The following is a 23,919-nucleotide window of genomic DNA, read 5'->3' as shown; positions in this document are numbered from 1 at the left end:
TACTTCTACTTCCTGTTCTTACCTGCACACACAGCAGTTCAAATATATATATTTATTTTATCCTGTATTACAGATTATTCATTTTATCACTACTGTACATCAGTCTATAGTATTCTAATTGATATAATATGTTATTTTAGTGGGGGTGGCACAGACCAAGCACTGGCTGTGAACTAGTAGCTGAAGAGATGCCAGTTTGCCTCCTGGGCAGTGCCGAGGTGCCCTTGAGCAAGGCACCGGACCCCCAAAACTGCTCCCCAGTCGCTTTATAGTAGCTGCCCACTGCTCCTAATACTATGGGTTAAACGCAGAGACTAATTTCCATTGTGTGCTGTGCTGTGTACTAATTCAATGTGTGACAATAAAAGTTGATTTACATTTACATGTATTGTATTTTATTCCTATATTTGAACACTATCTTATATGTCTTATGTCTTGGATTCTACTTGCGTGATTTTCTTTTATACATTTTGTAGTTGTCGGAGGGAGCCTGAGAACAAGAACGTCATTGCCAGTGACCGCTCCACTGTAATTGTTGAGACAATTATTTTATTAATTCATTATTTGCTATGACAAAGACTCGAAACTTAAACTTATTTGTACTGTTAATATGACGTTACAGCCAGCAGCTGGTCAGCTTAGTTTAGCTTAAAGTCTGGAAACGGAGGGAAACAGCTAGTCTTGTTCCGTCCAAAGGTACAACGTATTAACTCTTTTCAGGACAGGGGGACACGTTAAAGTGATGTCTTTGTGTCATTCAGTAGTCGGTAACATCTGGTCATGTTTTGCAGTAACCTGGCCTATGAAAGCCAGCTTTATTTTCTGGCTATTCTGACCCACAAACCTCTGCACAGCAGATATATGAGCAAGAGGGTCAAAGTTCAAGGCACAATGTTATGATGAAGTATTATGTCCCAATTGTACACATACTGCGCGCAACAGTATACGTATTTTGTAAGGGCAGTACGTACTAAAAGTAAAAAGAAAAAGTATGCGATTTAGAACGTAACCCTTGTTTGTTTAATCAAAAAAAGTGTAAAAAACATAAATTTGCCCTTTCACAAGGGGTTAAGTGCCAGACTGTAAGGGCCGAATTACTCCTTTAAAATTATCTCACAACCTCTGAATGTGTTTGGATGAAGAGTTGAATGTGGGCACGACGTGTGTGGGTGTGTGTGCACTGCAGGTGGTAAAGGGGCAACTCCCCATCTCAGTAGGGCTCTTCTCCCACTAAACCATGAGGTTCCCAAAACACCGTAAACTGATTTCACACGTCCACCGTTTAGATTACAAAGAACTCCTCCTCTGAAAATGACATAAATTTACAAATTTAATGAAAACCAACAGTAACAGGAGTTCATTATTTATCGCTGTGCATTTTGAAAAAATTCACAGAACTACTTTTTGCAAGAACAAAAGTAAATGTGCAATTACAGCCTTATTATGAATGGAGGGTAATTAACAGTCCACACCTCAGGCTGAAGAAAGCCTCACTGTGTTTTGGGCCTGCCAAACCTCTACCCTACCTATGATTTACACTCAGGAGGGTGTGGGGGGTGGTTGCTGCTTTATGAGGCCAATTCAGACGTCCTGAGGCGTCACTGCTGGTCACTCCCAGGTTTTCTCCTCTGCTTGGTTGGTTCTTGGCTGTTTCGCACCTCCAGGAGGGACTATTATCCTGTCAGAGGGCCACTCTTCACAGCAGCGTAACGCTCCTTCTACTCCGTGAAAGTCACACCCTTCTGCTTGTTCTGTTGGCCTGTGGAGTTCACACACGGGTCTGACCGGGAGCTGCAGATGGTCATCGAGATGTAGAATGGCTGGAAAAAAACAAGGCCTGGAGGGGAAACGCAGGCCGAGTGGTGGTGGTGGTGGTGAAAACAAGGGCTGTGAACTTTAAACTGTGGGCAATGGAGACCCATTAAGCTTTCATTCATATTGTTAGTTACAACCAGGAGGAAAACCTTTTGCTCCTGACAGTAACTAATGAACATATCCACTACGCTTATATTGTCCTCACTTGAATACATTTATATAGTAATTTATTCAAGCAGTGTTACTTTGTTTGCGTGTAATCCAAAATAACTTTGATATTAATAGTGAGTTAAAAAATAAACTTAGAGCTTGAGCACTACTCTGAGACAAGATGTGTTTTGTTGCATCTTACTTCTTATAATGTCAGGGTAATAACTTGGAAAAGAATTATTCCAATTACAATTTAACAAGAAGGTTACAGTACAAAAAGTACCGTCAGGTCAGCACTTCTAAGGTAAGGCCTCATCAAACTGTACAATCAAGTATATCTCATTCTGAACTCGATACTGCATACGTCATCATTGTCATTTGGTCTGTGAGGTAACCTTGAGTGACATTTCTGAAACCAGAACCGGTATGTCAACAGTCAAGTCAAGTAAAGTGACATCTGAGGATAATGTGAGCAGCTGTCTGTCAGAGATGAAGGTATGTGTAGCAAGTGAAAATATATTCGAGGAAGAAGGTGTGGATGTTTATTTATAAACACTTTACTACATTCATCACATCTTACGCTACACATTTAATAACTTCTTGCTAAAGCTTTTTTGTGTACATACAGGGTAAATTAAAAAGCAGTTCACCTGTGTAATTGTGGACTAACAAAGATTATGATGTCTGCTTTTGTCTGAACTGATTCATGAATGTAATTTCCAGAAGTTTGTATGAGGTTGAGTAAGTGTGGTGCTGTCCCCTGCTGGGGAAGGAAAGTAAAACTCCTCAAAAACATTAACCCTGAACATACACCATCATCCAGTGATGGCAAATAATTTAGGGACAATATTGATTTTGTTATGTTTTATCAAATGTATTTGTATCAAAAAATACAGCATGCTTGTAAAATACAGACATTGGCACAATTAGTCAATTAAAATCTAAACGCACAAATAGTTAAAGGTCATTTCTATCTTAAAATACGATGTCAGTTAAAAGGTTTGGCTCTTTAGGTTGAAGTAGTCTAACACCAGTGCTATTTTTACATAAGTTATTTAAGTAATTACACACATTATGAATCTAATATTGGTGTTTAAAACATGGCAGTGCTTGCTTTTGTATCCAACAGACTACATTTACATTCATACAGGTGAGAAAAGGAGAAAAATCATGAATAAAATACACTGCACATCAAATCAAGATGTACCAAAATAAAAGAAAAACTACCTGCTTTCTACTTTCATCCATTGATAAGACATTTACTTAAACAAAGAAATATTAAAAAACATACTGCATGCCCAGAACCATCGACTTGTGTGTCATCAGCACTTTGAAAGAACCTCCTGACAGCTTTTGTAAACTTTCGTCAAGCAGTTCAGCCTCGGCTTTGAACTCTGAAAAATGAGAAAAATGAGGTTCATTAGATACAGGTTACTGTGAGTGACAGTGTGCATGTTAAAAGCCTTTATACAGGAGGTAAACGAGAAGCAAAACACCAGAAGTGACTTGCGAAACACACCTTGCATTCAACCTCACCTGAAACAATGGCACAACACTTGACACTGCGTCGGGTTCTGAAGGGTCCTTCAACAGCACACAGAGGTAGTAGATGATTTGATGCTGAAATAAAAGCATTAGACATCACATCAATGTCCTGTAAATCAATGCAAATTTGCACGCACACAAGTGATAGAGACATAAATGCCGTTGTTCACCATGTAAATAGCTTCATTGATGATAATATCCTTAATCTTGCTCATCTCGATGAATGTGGTGGTCTCACGGCCTGACGCGTAGCTGGAGGACAGCTGTATGCCCAGGGAGCCGATGACGAGCAGAGTCTCGTGGTCGACCTTCACAAAGTGGATGTGAAGCATCATGCCAACCAGGGTGACGAATATAGCACTGGAGAGAACGGCTGTGTTCTGCAAGAGAGGGAAGACATTCAACATGCAGATCTTGTTCAGTGTAACATGTTAATATGAATCATAATCCACTGGAAAAAATAAATACAAAATTACAGATCACAGGGAGCATCACCAATATTGTGTCCATTAGATCTTGTTTGACACAATCTAAATAGTCATAGGGCAGCTATTTATTGTTATTGGAACTGGACAATACAGACCAAAAAAACCCAAATAATAGCATATGACTGAATGCATCAACATCAATAATGTGACAATATTTTTTATTTTATTTTTTAATCCACCAACCATAATTTGAATACATGCATACATACTGTACATACATACATGTTGATTGTATCCCTGTCTGTTTAATTATACATTAGCATATCATATCATGTTATTGTATTTATTGATCCTATGTTTTTGTTTTATATATACACAGTATGAATTTATATATAAATTTATTTCTGCTGTTTTCATTTTCACTTACTATTGATACAATTATATAATATATATTATTACTTTATTATTATTATTAAATATTATTATTATTATTTTCTATCTGTTGGATTCATTTATTTTATTTTATTGTTATTTATTTATTTATTTGTATTTGTTTTTTGGAAATACACATATACATACAATACACATCAACCAAAATATATAGATTTTTTATTTTATCTATTCATTTTCTACCATGAATATTATATCTCCAGTTGTTTCTATTCCTTTTTGTAGTCGCCCCTTCACTCACTGATCTTTTGTATTGTTTTTTTTTTTTTTTATCTGTAATAATGTGACAATATGTCTGTTAGAATAGAATAGAAAGCTTTATTGTCATTGTATTAAATACAACGAGATTCTCGGTTGCCACTTCTGGTCAGTGCTTTAAAACAAATACTTGACAAGACTAAACGAGGCAGATAAAACATATAACAGGTAAAACACACACACACAGTTATAAAGCAAATAAAACAGGAAAAGTAGATGTAATAAATAAATACAAACAGAAGTGTTACACTAGAGGTATAAAATATCAAAATAGATGTAATGTAAACAGAGGTAATTGCACTAGTAAAATAGGTAGGGTAGATGTAATAAATAAAATGTAAACAAAGGTAGTTGCACTGAGGTGTATATTGCATCAAGGATATATTGCACATGTATAATATAATATGGTCAAGTGATGATAAGATGATATAAAAGCAAGTATGACAGTAATACAGATTGAGAACTCATTGTGTCTTACCTCTGTGAAGAAGAACACAGCGTATGCAAACAGCCAGACACAGCAGGTGTACACCAGCACCTTACCGATGGACACTTTGGGGACGCTGACAGTGAACTCCCTGCAGAGGCTGGAGTGACTCTGACAGTCCAGAGAGATGGATTTACCACTAATATCAGTGAAGGCTTCCTCTTCCATCATGAAACAAGGTAGAGTAAGGTAGTAGATGCGACCTCTCAAGCTAGCTTTGGCTATCTAGGAGCAGGCAAGGTCAGGCGCACATAAAGACATAAAGTGGTGCTTTTCTTTGACGGGAAATTATGCATACATACATATAATGCTATGTATTTCCAGTTAAATATAAGAAAACGTGACGCAAAAACACAGAATATTTGCAGGACAAGTAACAACTGAATTGATGCCTAAAACGATCCTCACATTAGGTGCACTCGTTACTTACACCGGGTTGTTCGGGTTGGTTCTGTCGTTAGGATAAAGTACGGGGCGGGCACTGTCGCTCCGTGTGTTTTACAACAACCAGGGGGGTATTTATATATTTATATATTTAATACACTTAGTAATAGAGCATGTATGACGCAGCAATTGATATTAACTATGTGTGTACTAATGTCAGTTGCTGTCTCCGTCTAACTGTGTCAGCTGCGGTGTACGCCGGTGAATATACAAGTGAACACTTACAGCAGCTGGGAAGGTGCAATGCATTATGGGCTAGTGAGGTATCGTTACGAACGAACCGGTTCAAAGAGCCGGCTCTTTTAAATGAACGATAAGAGCCGGTCCCGTCCGAGAGCCGTTTTTTTTTTTAATTAACTCAAGGCAGAATGATAGGATGATCTTCTACGCGCCACGGGCACTCCATGCACTGACTGTGACTGAATGTTGTGGTAAAGAGGTCCGTGCGACCAATCAGGTGATGACAGACAAGGATCATACCATCAAACAGGGAGAGGCGGAGGTTGCACGGCGCGCTGACGGTCTACAGGTACAGAGCATGAGGAAGAGGAGGAGGGAAAGAGAGAGAGGAGCGTGGTGCGTGAATAGCAGACAAGATGAGTGACAGTCGGAAACGAGGCAGCCTGTAAAATTATGGTATTCTGGAAATTATAAGGTTTAGTATAATTATATTGAATAATTTAAGTGATATATGTGCACACATACTAATCATAGGTCAAAACAGCGCTAAATTTGGCTGAATTATTAAAGGAAGAAGTGGTAAGACGAAGAGCCGTTTGGGAGCCGAAAGAGCCGGCTCTTCTTAGTGAGCTGAGCCAAATGATCTGGCTCACTAAAAAGAGCCTGAATTCCCATCACTATTATGGGCAACGCTCTTGTTGCAATGGTCAAGTATCTTGTCAATATATGCACTATATATGTTTTAAGTAGCCAGGTGGCTAATGTCAAACAATTTAGAAACAATTCCAGGACTATAAGTTAGTATTGATACTATAAAATTGTTTATAAATAGACTAAAAAGCACTGATTTAAAGCATCGGCTTTCTTTGCAACTTCATTTCCCAAAATGCATTGCGGTGTACACCGGTTGAAATAACAGCAGCTGGAAGGTGCAATGCATTATGGGCAACGGTCAGTATCTTGTCAATAATATCCACTTTATTTGTTTTAAGTAGCCAGGTAGCTAATGTCAAACAATTTAGAAGCAATTCCAGGACTATAAGTTAGTATTTGGTACTATAGTACAGTTTATAAATGTATAGTATAGTGTAGTTTATAAACAGGATTAAAAGCACTGATTTAACCATCGGCTTTCTTTGCGACTTCATTTCCCAAAATGCATTGTGGTGTACGCCGGTTGAAATACAAGTGAACACTTGCAGCAGCTGGAAGGTGCAATGCATTATGGGCAACGGTCAGTATCTTGTCAATATATCCACTTTATTTGTTTAAGTCATGGATGTATTAGGTTTAAGTAGCCAGGTTGCTAATGTCAAACAACCTTTAGAAACAATTCCAGGATTATATAAGTTCGTATTTGGTACTATAAAATAGTTTATAAATAGACTTAAAAGCACTGATTTAAAGCATCGGCTTTCTTTGCAACTTCATTTCCCAGAATGCATTGCGGGTTTGTTATGACTTTTGAACTCTGGGTAAAAACAAGCCGATCAGCTGATTGTAGAAGCAACAACATCTTACAGGAGTCTGGCACACAGAACAGCTCGGCTAGCTGACTTTCTCTATATGTGGCAGTCCGGCGGTATGCTGTTAGACATTATATACGTACGTGTCAGGTTTTAGAGTAGTGTTGAGGCAGCATTATAGCTAGTCGACCGTCGGACTGGTAGCCAGCTGCTAGGTCAGTAAACAAGGTTGTTTGTTGTCTTCTAGAAGTGTGTCTCTTTGTGTCAGCTAGTGATAAGATAACACTATTTATTACTGATTTTCATGACGTATTTTTTAGATATTATTATACAAGCGAGCTACTTTTAATTTATATTATTATACGGGCTACTTTTAAATGAGCTGACAGGACAGCTAGCTAGCAAACTGTTGTGCCAAAAACATACAATAATTATTCGCCTGTGTGTTTTAAATTGCTGCCTGGTCTTGTTTACTACAGATTGAATATCATTTATTAACAGTAAGCAGTAATAGGATCCTCAGCTGAACATTTCATAGTAATTTGTTGACAGTATTGCTCATCATTTTTAGAGATTTTGAACAGCTGGTCGTAGAGATTTGCTTAGCCATAAGTTAGTGTCTTCCCAGCAACCTGCCAGTGTTTTTGAGATGAGTGGTCAAGGTCCAGCTGTAGATAAAGGGATGAACACGGTCCTGGGTTGTCAGGAGAACTACGCCTGCGGGGGTTCAGACGAGGCTGCCTTTGAGTGTGATGAATGCGGCAGCCTGCAGTGCGCCCGCTGTGAACTGGAGCTCCACCGCCAGGAGCGGATGAGGAATCACGACCGGGTCCGGATCGCACCGGGTCACGTCCCCTTCTGCGACTCCTGCAAAGGTGACAGCAGCTGCAGCGGCGGAGGGCGGCTCAGGGCAGTGGTGCGCTGCCAGGGTTGTAAGATCAATCTGTGTTTGGACTGCCAGAAACGCACCCACAGCGGAGTCAACAAGAGGAAGCACCCAATGACACCCTACCCGCCTGCCAAAGCTGCCCAGGACAACTGCGTGTCCGACGGGGAGTCAGAGATGGATATCCTGAGAGCCGAGCTGGAGAGGGTGTGCAGCTTCCTTCTGGTGGATGAGAGGGAGGAGATGCAGGTAAAAAATACTTAAAGGTGCTATTGATATTCGATAATATCTTTTTTTTAATATTCTTATTTTATTCTAACGTTTTTATCTATTCTTTTGTTATTATACTGTTTATTTGCACCAACAAAACCAAAGCCAATTCCTAGTGTATACCTCTTACACCTGGCAATAAACACGATTCTGATTCTGATTCTCTGATATTGAACACTGATAAAATTCAGCCACTTGATGTCGCATTCTCCATCCACCCGTTCCATGGTGTTTACTTCACAACAAGTCATTGCCAGACACTTACCGTCAATCTCAGCCATTTATCCGTCTTAATATCGCAATATTACGTTTCGTAATACTATATTCATTCTTCGTTCCTACTCTCACTTACGGTCATGAGAGCTGGGTCATGACCGAAAGAACTAGATCGCGGGTACAAGCGGCCGAAATGGGTTTCCTCAGGAGGGTGGCTGGCGTCTCCCTTAGAGATAGGGTGAGAAACTCAGTCATCCGTGAGGGACTCGGAGTAGATGTGGATGTTTTTTTTTTTTGTTTTGTTTTTTAATATTTGTCTACATAAAAATGTTATCAACAAGACCTTTTTAAGAGCATGTTTTAATTATTTGTTAGCACCTCCATTAATGGGATGTTATGATGATGAGGCTGATCATGTGTGGATTATCAGGTGAAGGATGAGGACGATTTTGTGAGCAGACTGGGCTGCAGGCAAGATGAGCTCCTCAAAGTGGTCTCCATCTTTGGAAACACTGGGGAGGGCAAGTCCCACACCCTGAACCATACGTTTTTCCTCGGACGAGAAGTGTTCAAGACCTCGCCCACCCAAGAGTCCTGCACCGTGGGTGTGTGGGCAGCTATGGACCCCGTGCACCGGGTGGTGGTCATCGACACAGAGGGACTGCTTGGGGCTGGTATGGGATAGTCAATGGATTTGCTTGATATCCTGAAATAACAGGTAGTGGGAGGATGTTTTTCTCAATTTACTACATTTTCACTCATCAGGAGCTAATCAGGGCCAGCGAACACGCCTGCTCCTCAAAGTCCTGGCTATTTGTGATGTGGTCATCTACCGAACCCATGCCGACCGTCTCCACGATGATCTCTTCAAGTTCCTTGGTGATGCATCAGATGCCTACCTGAAACATTTCACCAGGGAGCTGAAAGCAACTACCACCCGTTGTGGTCTAGATGTCCCGTTGTCCACTCTGGGCCCTGCTGTGATCATCTTCCATGAGACGGTCCACACAAAGCTACTAGGGTCAGGTACACAAGTCACCGTCTTTTATTCCTTGAACTGTACTTTGTAGGAATTTCATAAGCGAGACTGGCATGAGAATCTTATGTTCTTTCTCCCTTCACTCTACGTCTGTCTCTGGCTCTTGTTTTTTCTACATCTCTAGACAAACCATCGGAATCGGCCGAGCGTCTTCTCCAGGAGCGTTTCAGGAAGCTGGGTCTGTTTCCCGAAGCGTTCAGCTCCCTCCAGTACCGCGGAACTCGGACCTACAACCCTCCCACAGACTTCAGCGGTCTGCTGCGCACCCTGGAGCAGCAACTGGACAACAACACCACCCGCTCGCCACGCTCTGCAAGCGTCATCTACAAGGCTCTGCAGGTACTGATGCTTAGTTTGTATCATATACTCACCTCTGGACGCCTCTGGGCATTTTATTATGTGACATAGAGAGAACACGTCTGCGTGTATACGCTACGAATGTGTTATTGTCAATATTTACAGTAAACGTTATTGACCCCTCCTGTACCTCCGTCCTTCAGGCCCTGAGTGAGCGCTTCAGCGGGGACATTTCAGATGAGCACATGACCAGTAACTCCTTCTTCCCAGATGAGTACTTCACCTGCTCCAGCCTCTGCCTCAGCTGTGGGTACGTGCCTCTCTGCACGCTGCAACCTTTGCAGTTCATTAACAAAAAAGTAGAAATTAAAATTAATGACACTACTAAAAGAAATATGACAGGAAAGGTGTTATATAACAAAACATTCTGAGGTGTCACGGCTTCGTTCTGAGGTGTAATGAAGGAGCCTTTTGATGGAAGGACAAAAAGTGAATGTCAACCAAGTCTATTTATCGTGAGACTGCATACATTTTGTATTTGTTATTTTCTTCTGGTGATTGACAACATTGTAAATAAGATAGATTAATAAGTATTGCAACAGTATTTTTGTTGGAATTATGATTAATAATGTTTGTTAAAAGTCACCCTCAAAGAATCAACATTAATATATCCCTTAAATATTCTGGCCTTTGTCTCCCACTTTCAGTTCAGGCTGTAAGAGAAGCATGAATCACCTGAAGGAAGGACTCGACCACGAAGCCAAACATCGCTGCCGCTACTCTGCTCAGTATGACAACCGCATCTACACGTGCAAGGCAAGTACAAACCCACACATGTATGCATTGAAGTATACCTGCTCGACGAGGTTCTGAGTGTCTGTGCTGAACTCCTCAGGCCTGCTACGAGGGAGGGAAGGAGGTTATAGTTGTTCCCAAAACGACTGCCTCGTCTGACTCACCGTGGTTTGGCTTGGCCATCTACGCCTGGTCTGGGTGAGTCCAGCTACCACAGAACCATTTGGAAGATTATTTGAAATGGCTTTCTTACAAGCACAGTGTGATCAACCCACTTGATAATCTGGAACTATATGCTTGTTTGCAATTATAACAACAGAAAAATGCAAAGACAAATCAAGCCAAGACCAAGAGGCCATATAATCTGTCTCCTTAATACTGGAACTGAGATCTTTTTCTGTCTTTGTCCAGGTATGTAATCGAGTGCCCCAACTGCGCCGTGATCTACAGAAGCAGGCAGTACTGGTATGGAAACCAGGATCCAGTGGAAACAGTGGTCAGAACAGAGATCCAGCACATCTGGCCTGGGGTAAGGCCACAGCGGAACAGTCTGAATGAGATTCTGCCTAAACTAATTAAACAAAGTTTAAAGCCAAGATTTCAAAGGTTTGAAGTCGAATGAATGTTGTCACGTCCATTACGAGCTGCATTTGCGGTATATTCTTGCCAGTTGGTTCCATGTTGATTCCCAGGATACTAATGCAAAATGTAGTTTGTGACCTTTTTCACGTTAACATGATGATCTAAGCATACTTTGTCAAAAGTGCTGAGTGTAGCTGCGTAAATGGCAAGCATAAATCATGCTGCATGTCAGCCGGTATTGTATTTCTGTCAGCAGTGAATCACACACTAGAATATGAAACTGCATTCCTATGTACAACAGAACAGTGTATTAATTTGTATCTTTACTGTGTTCGTCTCTTCTTGACTTCTGTTCAGTCTGACGGCTTTTTGAAAGACAACAACAACGCGGCCCAGAGGTTGCTGGATGGAGTCAAATACATTTCTCAGTCGGTGTCTGAACTCAGCGTCAAGCCTGCCAAAGCGGTCACCTCCTGGCTTACCGACCAGATCGCTCCCACGTACTGGAAGCCCAACTCCCTTATCCTGGTACGTAACTAAAACTAGAAGAAATACAAACACTGCAAAATTGTCAATTCAAGAAACCGAACAATGAATTCATGCAACTTTGTATTTGAGTTGAACTTTTCTTCTCACACATTTCAACCTCAGTCACTGCCAAGAGAAAACGAGGCCCACTAGAGTCCACGCTGTCATTAATTTCCATAAAATTCAAATTGGTCCACAGCTCAGAGTCACTGGGGTCACATGTATTTGGCATGAAATGGTAGTTTCTGCAGAATCAGCTGGCAGCTTTACAATAATGCCACATTTTAAAACGAAGATTTGATTTTGAAGAGGAACATTTGTTGTTTAAATGCAGCAAAGGTGGTGGTGAGGGGGAAATGAAGACAGGTGGGCGATAGAGAGAGAGATCATACTTCTATTGAGAAGCGGGGCTTCACACTTTACCCACAAAGGGCCCAGGTTGTTTATTACACACCTGTTGAACCCATAGACTGTATATAAGAGGTGGACGTAGTCACACATTGATTTGTGGACTGACATTTTGAAGCCTCAAGTTTGGCATTTTGGCCATTGCCATCTTGTTTTTTTGTACCCAGAACACTGAAGAAGTCATTTTCAGGAGACCAGAAAGGTTATAATTAACTTTCATGAACTGAAAACACACTGTGAAAGGTTTACTGTTCTAAAACAAAAACACAGACAACTCCCAGACAGGACAACGCCTTGGTAGCGACATGTCAACCACAAGGTAGCCACGCCCTAAAGCATACCCTGCTTTATGGTCTATTTGACCATTATTTACTAAATGAACATCATGCTGTATGGAAGAAGGCTTGAAACTAGAGATTGAGACCATAAACTCATGTTTACAATGATTACTGAGGTAATAAATCAAGTGAGAAGTAGGGTCATTTTCTCATAGACTTCTACACAATCAGACTTCTTTTTACAACCAGAGGAGTCGCCCCCTGCTGGCTATTAGAAAGAATGCAGGTTTAAGGCACTTCAGCATTGGCTTCACTTCTCAGACTCGGAGGTAGCCCACTGGTTAAACCCTGCATTGTGTTTTCGATATGAACAGGATTTGATGGTGCAAAATATATCTCCAAAATGTTATACTCTGTGTAATTATATCTACAGTGTGACAAGTGGTAGTAGACTCACGTGTCACTCTCACTGTGTGTGTTGCAGAAATGCCATAAATGTGGGGAAGAGTTCCAGCCCAACGACACCAAGCACCACTGTCGCGCCTGCGGAGAGGGCTTCTGTGACTCCTGCTCCTTGAAAACCCGGCCGGTCCCGGAGAGGGGCTGGGGCCTCGCTCCTGTCCGAGTCTGCGATGCGTGTTTCCACAACAGGGGAATCTCAACTGGTAAATAATCCTTTTTTAATGTTTGATGTGATATCAGTTTGAATGGGTTTCTGGATGTGATTCTTAACAATGTGTGCATGCTTCCCTGTTGCAGAGTTGCTGGATGCTGCCTTGGAGGAGGAGGGGGGCACCCTGATTGCCAGGAAGGTCGGGGAGGCGGTTCAGAACACATTGGGAGCTGTGGTCGGCGCCATCGACATACCTCTCGGTGAGCACAACATCTGTCTGCGTTATCAAAACAATGATCACTCTATCCCAGCTGTTGTTCTACAAGTCATATTAACATCTTCCTCTCCTCTGCGTCCAGGCCTGGTGAAGGACGCGGCTCGCCCGGCCTACTGGGTCCCAGATCAGGACATCCACTCCTGCAGCGAGTGCCAGAGGGAGTTCTCCCCGCGTCTCTCCATCCACCACTGCCGCGCCTGTGGCCAGGGAGTGTGCGACGACTGCTCCCAGGAGCGACGCGCCGTGCCCTCCCGTGGCTGGGATCACCCGGTGAGGGTCTGCCACGGCTGCAACCAGAAACCTGGGGAGCTCTAGCAGGACGAGGAGGAGCAGGGAGGACGGTTAAGGACGCCTGCGAGAACTGGAATTGACAACATTTTGACATTTGGCTCAAAGGCTTCCCTTTTTGTCTCTTTTTTAGTGGCATTTCTTGGCTGCCACTAGACTGCTTGTGGCAGGTTGGACTCTGTTTATTATATCTCAACGCCGTCCTCACATCACATCAGTCCCTTTGATGCTATTTCACTTTAATATGCCTATATTTTACACTGTGAAGAATACCAGTCAGAGCGAGACTTGAATATCAAGAAGGTAGGTGAGATAAAAACTCGACAGAGTTTTATGAAAGTGAGTATTGTACGTGCTTGCTTCCAATTGAGTTCAGGTAAATACCCATGTACAGCTTTTGATCCTTTAAAGTTTATATTAATGCACATGAACTCCTTTTGGCAATCCCCCCCAGTGTGACACACTAGTACTATTAGCACCTTTTCGTAGTCTGGGGCTACACGTGTGAACCGTTTAATAATAGAAGTACTCATCTTTAAACTGATTCCAGTTTAGCACTTTTATTTGAAGAATGTTTCTGCAGGAGCCCTGGATGTAGCATTCAGGGCTGGCTTCAGAGGAAAACGACGGAAAACCTGGAAAATGATCCACCACACTTGATTCTGATCCTTTTGAATGGATCTCCAGTAGTTTTCCTCTGCCGTCAGCCCTGCAGGCTTCATCTTTCCTGCCACTCTTTGGCTTCAGGAGGATTCGAACAATCAGAAGCCACTGATGTACTGCAGCACCGAGATGCATTCCAACTTATATAATTACTTAACGTCTTACGTAATCCCTCATTATGTTGTGGTTTTGCATTTTGAATGGGCAGATGATAATAGAACAGCCTTAATAATACTGCCCAAGATGTTTAAATTTTACATAGATTATACATACAGTATATGGGAAAAAAGTTTACTTTAATAGGGAAAATTTTAAATGGCCTCGTTTTTGTTTTTTTAAATGTAAAAAAAAAAACTACTATCTGCTAACAAGACAAATCTGACTTCAGTGGGATGAAACACAACAGGAACTGCTTTTATAGAGTGGCTGGCTCACAGTAGCAATAAGGTACCGGAAAGACTTGAAACCATCCTTGAGGCTGGCCCCTCAAAACAGGAAATAAGTAGAAGAGTAATCTATTACTCTTCTAACAACTCAGGCTGTGTAGCTAGTTAGCTAGGAGCATCAACGTTTGAGACTGTAATGCACAATTATCTGACAAATACACATGATTATGATGCAGTTAGGCTTTTGACTGAACACCTAGGCATTTTGAGGTCTGACTGTAGTGATGGTTAACTTGTTTTTTTTTTTTTAAATGACTGACAGGGAGAGTTGGTTTGGTTACAAAGGCAACAAATAAGCTGAAATAACAGTGAACTATCTCATCACTGTCCCATATCTCAGAGAGATGTTCAATGAATATCACAAGGAACAAATCAATACCGTTATATTCATGTATGCTCATACAGTATGTATTAAAAACTGCAGAAACTCAGTCTCTGTGTGTGTCATTTAGGAGCAAATAATGCAATAGATCACTGTGTTTACTGATTTCTTTTTTTTTAGAATATAACATCATTCAACAGCAATTAGAAAATGTGTTGATTTACAGTACAAACGCAGAATCGTCCTTTTCAAATTGAGATCACATACATCCTAAATTACATCAAAAATCAAAGTCAGTCATGTCATAAGTAAGAGCACTTTTTTTGTAAAGGTTACAGAAATCTTAACTGTAGTAATGTGCGCACTCATATGTAGCACTTCTATTTCCTTTTGGTACAAACAAGTGGGTCAAAAAAATAACATTCCCCTGAGACTTCAATGCAACTCTTCTGAGGTCAAAGTTCAGTACGACCTTGTGGAAATGAACTGGCCGAACCCTTTCAATTATAAAATACCTATAGCGATTTTGTATATGAATATAACTCCATCCATATATTTGGCAAGAAAAAAAACAACAAACATGGTGTTTTAAGAAACGATTTGTGAGATGAAGCAATCTCAGTCTTTTCCTAAAGGCTGGCCGGATGCTCTGCTCCTCCTCCTTCCTGGTAGTCAGTGTTGTATGGGAAGTAGTAAAGGTCGTGTTTGACGGCCATGAGCAGGCCGGGCAGCCCCCTGCAGCCGCCCAGTTTAGAGGAGAAGACCACGCTTGGGATCAGGTCGTTGGCGGCCGGATGGGGTGACGGGATGGTCCTCAATAGGTGGCCGTCTTTGAGGCTCCATAGCCTTGTGTAGCAATCCTGACCGACTGGGGAAGGAACAGAGGAGGAAATAAAATATTAGTGTTTCGTTTTTTCCAATCGGGGTTGGAAAGCACTTTGGGAAATGAGACATCTTTGGCAGGCTTCAGTTTTCTCAAACTATCTCTGAAATACCTTATCTGGCCATAGTGTATTTTTATCTCCCTCTGGCTCAATCTTGAAGCTCGTGTCGACCTACACTAAGGCTTCGTCCGAAATCGCACAGTATGCACTACATATCCAACATGTGTACTATCGTTCAACATACTTTTGTGTGAATAAAAAGTAGTATGTATCTTTTCGGACGCACTGAGCAGTAATTTATGTCGTCACTTCCTGAGAGCCTCCTTGCCGGTTGGAGACGTGTAACCATGGTAACCCATACCAACCTCATTTGACCAAAACGACGGTTGGTGAGAATCAAAGTCTGAATTAATTTAAAATATATATTACGCCTAGCAAAGTGAAATCTTACTTACTGTTAAATTGAAGCGTTATTGATATTACAGAGCCGTACATCAACGTCTGTTATGAACGTTGTCATCACTACTGCATTGCAATGTGGGATATTTATGCCGCCATAGTGTCCAGCGTTGCATACTGTAATATTTCAACGGAAATAGTATGCAATTTGTGTACTATCGGTTTCATACTAAAGGTTTCGGACATACTAAAAAAAATCTCACGTATTGTTTTAGCGTACTAAATAGCATGTTAGTATGGAATTTTGGAGCAACCTAAGTATGTCAGAACATAGTAACTGACTTAGACAAAGTGATACCAGCCTTTGATTAAGTCAGTTTAACAGGGAAAGTTTTGAAAACCAAATTGTTTCACAGTATGTTGACAGAGCATGTTGTGTCCTCTCCTACCTGCCAACAAAAGCCCCTCAGGCTCATTGACGTGGATGGGAAGGTAGGCATGCTCATTGTAGTGCCCTTTGTATTCCTGCACTGGCTTTGTCACTCGCACATCCCACAGCTTAATCTGCACACAAACACACACACACACAAAAAAAAAGAAAAGAAAACGCACAAAGTTAAGGCAATAATAAAATCCATATGGGTTAATAGTTTTTAAAATCATCTTCTGAAGAATACCAGTATCACAATATGGGTAAATAAAAGCTAATTACCCAATACATAGTTGACACACTAGTAAATTATAACTCAATATTTATGACAGGACCCTCAAGCCAATAACCCGACCTGGCCCAGCATGTCAGCAGCTAGCAGGTAGTTCTCATCCTGGAGGACGCGTACGGAGGTGATGGCCGACTCTTGATGGAAGCGGCTGGCCTTCCAGCTGTGATCCCTGCGGCCGCGCTGCCGCAGGTCAATGCTGAAGATCTCTCCTGATCGGCAACCGTTGAACAGCACAGGGACCTGGGGGAAACAAGGAGGTATTTAACTTCCTTGATCTAGTCTTTTCTTTCTTACGTCGTAGTCGCTTAGTCACACAAAGAGAAATCCACACTACAGCATGTTACAAGTGAACTCGAACGTGCTTTAATTGCTTAAATGTAACAGATGACTCACCCTGAGGGCAAACTGCTGAGCCAAGACATCGCTGCAGGTGCTGTACGTCTGCGTTCGGCCCGTCTCTGCATCTTTCACTATCACCCTACGAGACAGGCCTGCCAACACATGCAAGGACGCATTATTATTTTAGATTTTATACGTTTGTGAAGAGGAACTGTCAGTCAGTTAATACAAAATTTGCCAGTAACAAGCTCTGTGGTCCAGATCCATTGATAACACTGTGTCGTTATCATAATTATCTAAAACAATAATAAGCTACTAGGGTTACTCTGTATTCCAAAAGCAAGCATGTGTTGCTGTAGCTTTATTTCCTGCCCAAACAAGCCAATTTAAGAGACCGTTTAACACCCCGAAGCTATAGCCAAGCCAACAATCTCACGGCTCTACAGAAGCAAGTTATTATGATTATGAATATCATATTTGATCATGAGTTGCAAGACAAATGATGATGGATGCACAGACCAGTGCTGAAGGTCTTGTCAAACTGGGGGTTGAGGCACCAAGCGCAAGACCAGGCGGAGGATATCTTAAAGCTACACAGCATCCCGGGCTGGTCTGAGGAGAGAGGAGGACAGAGTAGAGATGTTAAAATGGGGACGTAAACAAACAATGGCAACATGAAATATGTCTCTTTTTCTATTATTATCAGTCTGCAGACATATGAGTGCATTGCAAATTCAGGAATTTTGAAGCCCAATGAGGATTAATTAACTAAAAAAAGGTTGTGAGGAGTTATTCTTTTCAATACCAAAGCCTTTTGTCAAAAACTACCTTTTAACCATAGTAAAATATAGTCGGCTAATGTGAGTGTCTTAAGTAGCATGAGAAACTTGAGAAGACTCTAGTCAGTACAACCTGGGTTGGAGTTGCTGAAGAGGGAAGCAGGGAGTAAACTGACACAGCCGGGGGTGTCTGCCGCTCCTACCAGACACAGCCTGACCGTCAGCTCAGTCAAGGGAAATACAGGCAGTGTCTAAAGCAGCACTTGACTTTTACGACATGCAGGCTGACTAAGAGAAAGAGCTCTACTAAAGCTGAAGAAGGATACAAGACGTGGGAGTCTGGGTAGTTGACCGAGGCCCAGCAGATGGAATTCACCTGAAACACATTTAGCCCAAACCTTTAGCTCATCTAAATATAATATAAAAGGTTTCCTTAAAATGTAGAGTAGAACATGCGTACAGCGAGGTACATAAAATGTGAAACACTCCACACTACTTTGCGGTTGGTGAAGTAGAGGTTGTCGCACATCTCCACAGACAGAGAGCCCCGGCTGCTGCTGCTGAAGTTCATGATGCCGTACTTGCAGCCTCCGTGCGAGACGTCGTTGACTGTGAACACTCGCTCGCATGCAGAATCCCCCTGAGAGAGGTGAGGAAGAAGAGGATGTGCAGTAGTAAAAATGAAATATTGATATCATGTTAATGATATAGATGTGATAATAATGTGAAAATAATCCAGCGCCTCTTAAATCACGCTTTTGTACCGTTATGGTTATAGACTTTCTCTCTTTTTATTATTATTTTATTTTTACAGCTATCACGATAATATTGTTATCGTGAATTCTTTTGGCCACGATAATTGTGTAGTGAAATTCTAGTATCGTGACAGCCCTAATGTGCAGGCTAGCAAGTACACTAGGAAAAATTATTCTAATGATTAGTCCAACTCTAAATTAAGTATAAAAATGTGTATCTATTATGACTGCAATATTAGGGCATCAGGATGATGTTTTTGTGTTAGACGTGTGTTTTGTTTTTCTGTGTGTATGTTCTCACCACTATGAGTCTGAAGTTGTCGGTGTTGGGGTTGCTGTTGTCCGTGCTCTGGATCTCTAGTTTGTGGCGTCTCATTCCACTGACCTTCACCTCATGGACCAGCCTGGAGACACACAGGAACCAATTTAACACCAACTAGAACCATCTGCAGACCGTCCACTTAACCAGAACTGCTATCTGACAATGTGCGTCTGTGTATTTATGTTTTCATAGAAATGTTTGTTAAAGAGGATGAATATAAATCATTTTGGTTACAACTGTGTATGAATTTAATTCATATAATTAAAACTGTCAGGCAGCACAATCTTTTGACCTAGCATGTTTCTTTTTCAGACTATTTTCAAACTCACGTCAAAATTGATTTGCATCATTGTTAGTGGCCCGGCAATGCTCCAAAGAAAACTCACTCTACACACACAGAACTGGTTATCATTAAAGTGGGACTGTGTTTTGCTGGGGTTGTTTTCTGTAATGTATTACAGCTGTGGGTATTGCAATGTGGACAGCATACAAGGAGCTCTATGTGCATTCGTGCATGTGCACAGAGCAGTGTTATACAGTACCTGCAATAGGAATTCTCAGGTAACATGCCAAGGTGTCTTTTCTGCAGCAGCAGCGAAGTGTTCAGTCCTGTTCTTGGTGCTTTCTACGAAGAAGATAATACATAACCCATCATTGAACACAAGCATGTGGTGAGAAAAAGTATATGACTGAACAAGAAACAACATCATAACGCTAAAAGCTACAGGTGGATGGAAATTATTTTCGCCCCACAACAGACTCACTTTTCTGGGCTTTTCATCCTCCGCGAGCATCTTGTTTCTCTGTTTCTCTCTCTCTTTCTCCTGAATCTGCTCTCTAGTCAGCGGGTTACAGTTGTTGTGTCCGGGTAACAGGCGGAAGTAACGATTTTTCTCCGGGTCAAAGTAGAAACCAGGCAGCTCTGGCAACAGAACGGGTGGTAAAATGAAGCAAGCAACCATGATTATGTTGTTTACTGTAGGACAGTAATATGACTAATTACTATAATCTTAATTGTTGATTAATCTATTGATTATCTTCTTGATTAATCGAGTAGTTGTTTGGTCTATAAATGGTCAGAAAATAGTGAAAAATGTCGATCAGTGTTTCCCAAAGGCCAAGATGACTACCTCAAATGTCTTGTTTTGTCCACAACTCAAAGATATTCATTCATTACTGTCATAGAGGAGTAAAGAAACCAGAAAATATTCACACTTAAAGGTCCCATATTGTAAAAAGTGAGATTTCCATGTCTTTTATATTACAAAGCAGATTTAAGTGCTTTATAAATACTGTTAAACTATCAAAACGCTCAATATACGGAGAAATACACACAGCCCATATACAGAAATTGTGCGACAAGCCGTTAGGATTTCTGTCCATTTGTGATGTCACAAATATATAATATTTAGATCATTACAGGGTTTTAAACGTAAACATTCTAAATGTGTCCCAGTTTATTTCCTGTTGCAGTGTATATTAATAACATCAGCTGACAGGACGTAAACATGGACCCAAACTGTTGCCTAGCAACGCAATTCTGTTGAAATGCACTAAAACGGAGCGTTTCAGACAGAGGGTAAATACAGGTATAATCAGGCAGACAGTATGAGGAATATAAAGTTTTTTTTGTAACATTACAGCATGTAAACATGTTCTAGTAGAAACACAAAATACAAGTATAAACCTGAAAATGAGCACGATATGTGACCTTTAAGAAGCTGGAATCAGAATTTTGATTTGTTTATTTAAAAAATGACTTGAAGGCGATTCATTTAATAGTCAACAATTAATCAAACAAGTGTTGCAGCTCTAGACAGTAACCATTTACTGCACTGCAAAGGATTTTGTGTTGCAGTGTTTTCTGATAAAGTCTTCATGTGGGCACCAACAGCTCATCATGACTGAACACCAGACATCTAAATGTTTGTTCAGTGATTGAGAGGGTTAGTGTGTGTGATACTGACCTGGAGCAGCACTGCTGGCCTTTGAGGAGGAAGAGGAAGATGAGGAGGATGAGGAGGACGAGGAAGACGCGGTCTGAGGTGCTCCGTATGATGGCCCTTCTTCATTATGTCCATACCTGTGAACAGAACACCACTCTTACTGACAAACACTACATGTGCTGGGCAGTATTGACTAAGAGACACTTATCATTATTATTTAAACTAAACTATGCGTCAATATGTCCTTTAACAGCGCCTAGTCAGCCATAAAATACCACAGAAGAAGATCCACAGAAGAAGAAGAAGAAGAAGAAGAAGAAGAAGTAGTAGTAGTAGTGGTAGTGGCTGTGGTAGTGGTAGTGGTAGTAGTAGTAGTAGTCCTTTAACATACCACTGTTCGTCCTGTAAGAAGAAGAAGAAGAAGAAGAAGAAGAAGTAGTAGTAGTGGTAGTGGTAGAAGTAGTAGTAGTAGTAGTAGTAGAAGTAGTAGAAGTAGTAGTACTAGTAGTCCTTTAACATACCACTGTTCGTCTTGTGAGAAGAAGAAGAAGAAGTAGTAGTAGTAGAAGTAGTAGTAGTAGTAGTAGTAGTAGAAGTAGTAGAAGTAGTAGTAGTAGTAGTAGAAGTAGTAGAAGTAGTAGTAGTAGAAGTAGTAGTAGTACTAGTAGTAGTAGTAGTAGAAGTAGTAGAAGTAGTAGTAGTAGTAGTAGTACTAGTAGTAGTAGTAGTAGAAGTAGTAGAAGTAGTAGTAGTAGTAGTAGTAGAAGTAGTAGAAGTAGTAGAAGTAGTAGTAGTAGAAGTAGTAGTAGTAGTAGTAGTAGTAGTAGTAGTAGAAGTAGTAGAAGTAGTAGTAGTAGAAGTAGTAGTAGTAGTACTAGTAGTAGTAGTAGTAGTAGTAGTAGAAGTAGTAGAAGTAGTAGTAGTAGTAGTAGTAGAAGTAGTAGAAGTAGTAGTAGTAGAAGTAGTAGTAGTAGTAGTAGTAGTAGTAGTACTAGTAGTAGTAGTAGTAGTAGAAGTAGTAGTAGTAGTAGTAGTAGTAGTAGTACTAGTAGTAGTAGTAGTAGAAGTAGTAGAAGTAGTAGTAGTACTAGTAGTAGTAGTAGTAGTAGTAGTAGTAGTAGTAGAAGAAGAATAGTAGAAGTAGTAGTAGTAGTAGTAGAAGAAGAATAGTAGTAGTAGTAGTAGTAGTAGTAGTAGAAGTAGTAGTAGTAGAGGTAGTACTAGTAGTCCTTTAACATACCACTGTTCGTCCTGTGAGAAGCAGAAGAAGTAGTAGTAGTAGTAGTAGAAGAAGTAGTAGTAGTAGAAGTAGTAGTAGTAGTAGTAGTAGAGGTAGTACTAGTAGTAGTTTAACATACCACTGTTCGTCCTGTGAGAAGTAGTAGAAGTAGTAGTAGTAGTAGTAGTAGAAGAAGAATAGTAGTAGTAGTAGTAGTAGTAGAAGTAGTAGTAGAGGTAGTACTAGTAGTAGTTTAACATACCACTGTTCGTCCTGTGAGAAGAAGAAGAAGTAGTAGTAGTACTAGTAGTAGTAGTAGAAGAAGAATAGTAGTAGTAGTAGTAGTAGTAGTAGTAGTAGTAGAGGTAGTACTAGTAGTAGTTTAACATACCACTGTTCGTCCTGTGTTGACCTTTGCCGGTTCCCTCTGAACCAGCCGTGTCGTTGACCACCAGCACCTCTTCTCCTGTGTGGTCTCTGTCCTTCTCTCCAGTTCCACTTCTTCATCCCTGCTGGCTGTTAATGGTCCAGGAGTAACAAGAGTAACAGCAGTCTGGCCACGCTGTCCTTCATGAACTCCTGAGAGAGTGTGAGGCTGGTTTATGCAGCATGTTTACTTGTTAGCATTAGCTAACTACACATCTTTCTCGACACCTTTTATAGTAATGCTGGACATTAAAACACGATTAAACGTATAGACTGTTTTAATAGGTTAATAAACACGCTTTCCGTTGGATGTAAATAGTCTTTATTTGCTTATTAAACGTGGTGTAACGTTACAGTTTTTAACACCTCATGAGCTAACTAACCTAGACTGTACAGTCACAGTCACTTCCGGCCATGTTGTCCCGCCTCCAAATGCCGTTCATTGGCTAATCACTAACAATAGCGCATGACGTAGCAGGCGTTCATTGGCTGGTTTTCTTTGTGAACGTTCCAGCCAAGGATCAGAATAAAAATGTTTGTTTTATTGCAATTGATTGAATCAAAATACTCTACTAAAATGTGTACTCTCCAAACTCAGTGAATTTCCTTTTTACCCCCAAACAATTCTAATGCATTACAATAAATTTGTATTAAAGGCTGGTGGATTATTGTGCACACAGACATCAAAACCCCCTAAACTAAATTAAAACTACAGAGGACATCATGGCAATTTTTTTTCCAATTGTAATGTTTCCACTAAAATAAAAACAAATGCATTTTTTCCCATTAAATTATTACTACTGCATGAAAATACATTTGTATTAAAGGCTGGTGGATTATTGTCCACAGAGCCATCAAAACCCCCTAAACTAAATTAAAACTTCACATCATGGCAAAGATTATGATTATTATTTTTTTCCAATTGTGATGTTTCCACTAACAATTCTAATGCAAACAATTTTACTGCATTAAAATACATTTGTAATAAAGGCTGGTG

At 40.7% G+C, this 23,919-nt stretch overlaps 3 protein-coding genes across 5 annotated transcripts; 1 reads left to right on the top strand and 2 right to left on the bottom strand.

Moving 5' to 3' along the window:
• Positions 1-2,500: 2,500 nt before the first annotated feature.
• pigh (phosphatidylinositol glycan anchor biosynthesis, class H) lies at positions 2,501-5,761 on the bottom strand. The gene is made up of 4 exons (XM_037750576.1): positions 5,125-5,761; positions 3,681-3,890; positions 3,502-3,585; positions 2,501-3,359 (listed from the first exon to the last, which is right to left on the bottom strand). The coding sequence occupies exons 1-4, from the start codon at positions 5,302-5,304 to the stop codon at positions 3,288-3,290; spliced, it is 546 nt and encodes a 181-aa protein (XP_037606504.1). The 5' UTR covers positions 5,305-5,761; the 3' UTR covers positions 2,501-3,287.
• Positions 5,762-5,938: 177 nt separating this feature from the next.
• zfyve1 (zinc finger, FYVE domain containing 1) lies at positions 5,939-15,240 on the top strand. 2 transcript variants are annotated; one of them, XM_037750571.1, is made up of 13 exons: positions 5,939-6,106; positions 7,930-8,358; positions 9,026-9,269; positions 9,361-9,621; positions 9,759-9,973; positions 10,135-10,241; positions 10,639-10,747; positions 10,827-10,924; positions 11,138-11,255; positions 11,666-11,836; positions 13,007-13,187; positions 13,282-13,395; positions 13,495-15,240. In XM_037750571.1, exons 1-13 carry the CDS (start codon positions 5,954-5,956, stop codon positions 13,725-13,727), a joined length of 2,433 nt encoding a protein of 810 aa, XP_037606499.1. In that variant the 5' UTR covers positions 5,939-5,953; the 3' UTR covers positions 13,728-15,240. The 2 variants fall into 2 exon arrangements, with proteins under 2 accessions (XP_037606499.1, XP_037606500.1); XM_037750572.1 differs by lacking the exon at positions 5,939-6,106 and adding an exon at positions 7,006-7,438.
• A 15-nt stretch (positions 15,241-15,255) lies between these two features.
• wdr21 (WD repeat domain 21) lies at positions 15,256-23,348 on the bottom strand. 2 transcript variants are annotated; one of them, XM_037750574.1, is made up of 13 exons: positions 22,888-23,348; positions 21,299-21,414; positions 20,096-20,253; positions 19,874-19,956; positions 19,311-19,413; positions 18,751-18,894; positions 18,581-18,630; positions 18,388-18,467; positions 17,995-18,087; positions 17,530-17,627; positions 17,200-17,376; positions 16,864-16,978; positions 15,256-15,999 (listed from the first exon to the last, which is right to left on the bottom strand). In XM_037750574.1, exons 1-13 carry the CDS (start codon positions 23,001-23,003, stop codon positions 15,761-15,763), a joined length of 1,572 nt encoding a protein of 523 aa, XP_037606502.1. In that variant the 5' UTR covers positions 23,004-23,348; the 3' UTR covers positions 15,256-15,760. The 2 variants fall into 2 exon arrangements, with proteins under 2 accessions (XP_037606502.1, XP_037606503.1); XM_037750575.1 differs by lacking the exons at positions 21,299-21,414; positions 22,888-23,348 and having other exon boundaries at positions 20,092-20,228.
• Between the last annotated feature and the right edge of the window lie 571 nt (positions 23,349-23,919).

Source organism: Sebastes umbrosus, chromosome 18 (genome assembly GCF_015220745.1).
Source record: "Sebastes umbrosus isolate fSebUmb1 chromosome 18, fSebUmb1.pri, whole genome shotgun sequence".
Lineage (NCBI taxonomy): Eukaryota > Metazoa > Chordata > Actinopteri > Perciformes > Sebastidae > Sebastes > Sebastes umbrosus.
This window is presented reverse-complemented; position numbering and strand designations above follow the sequence as displayed.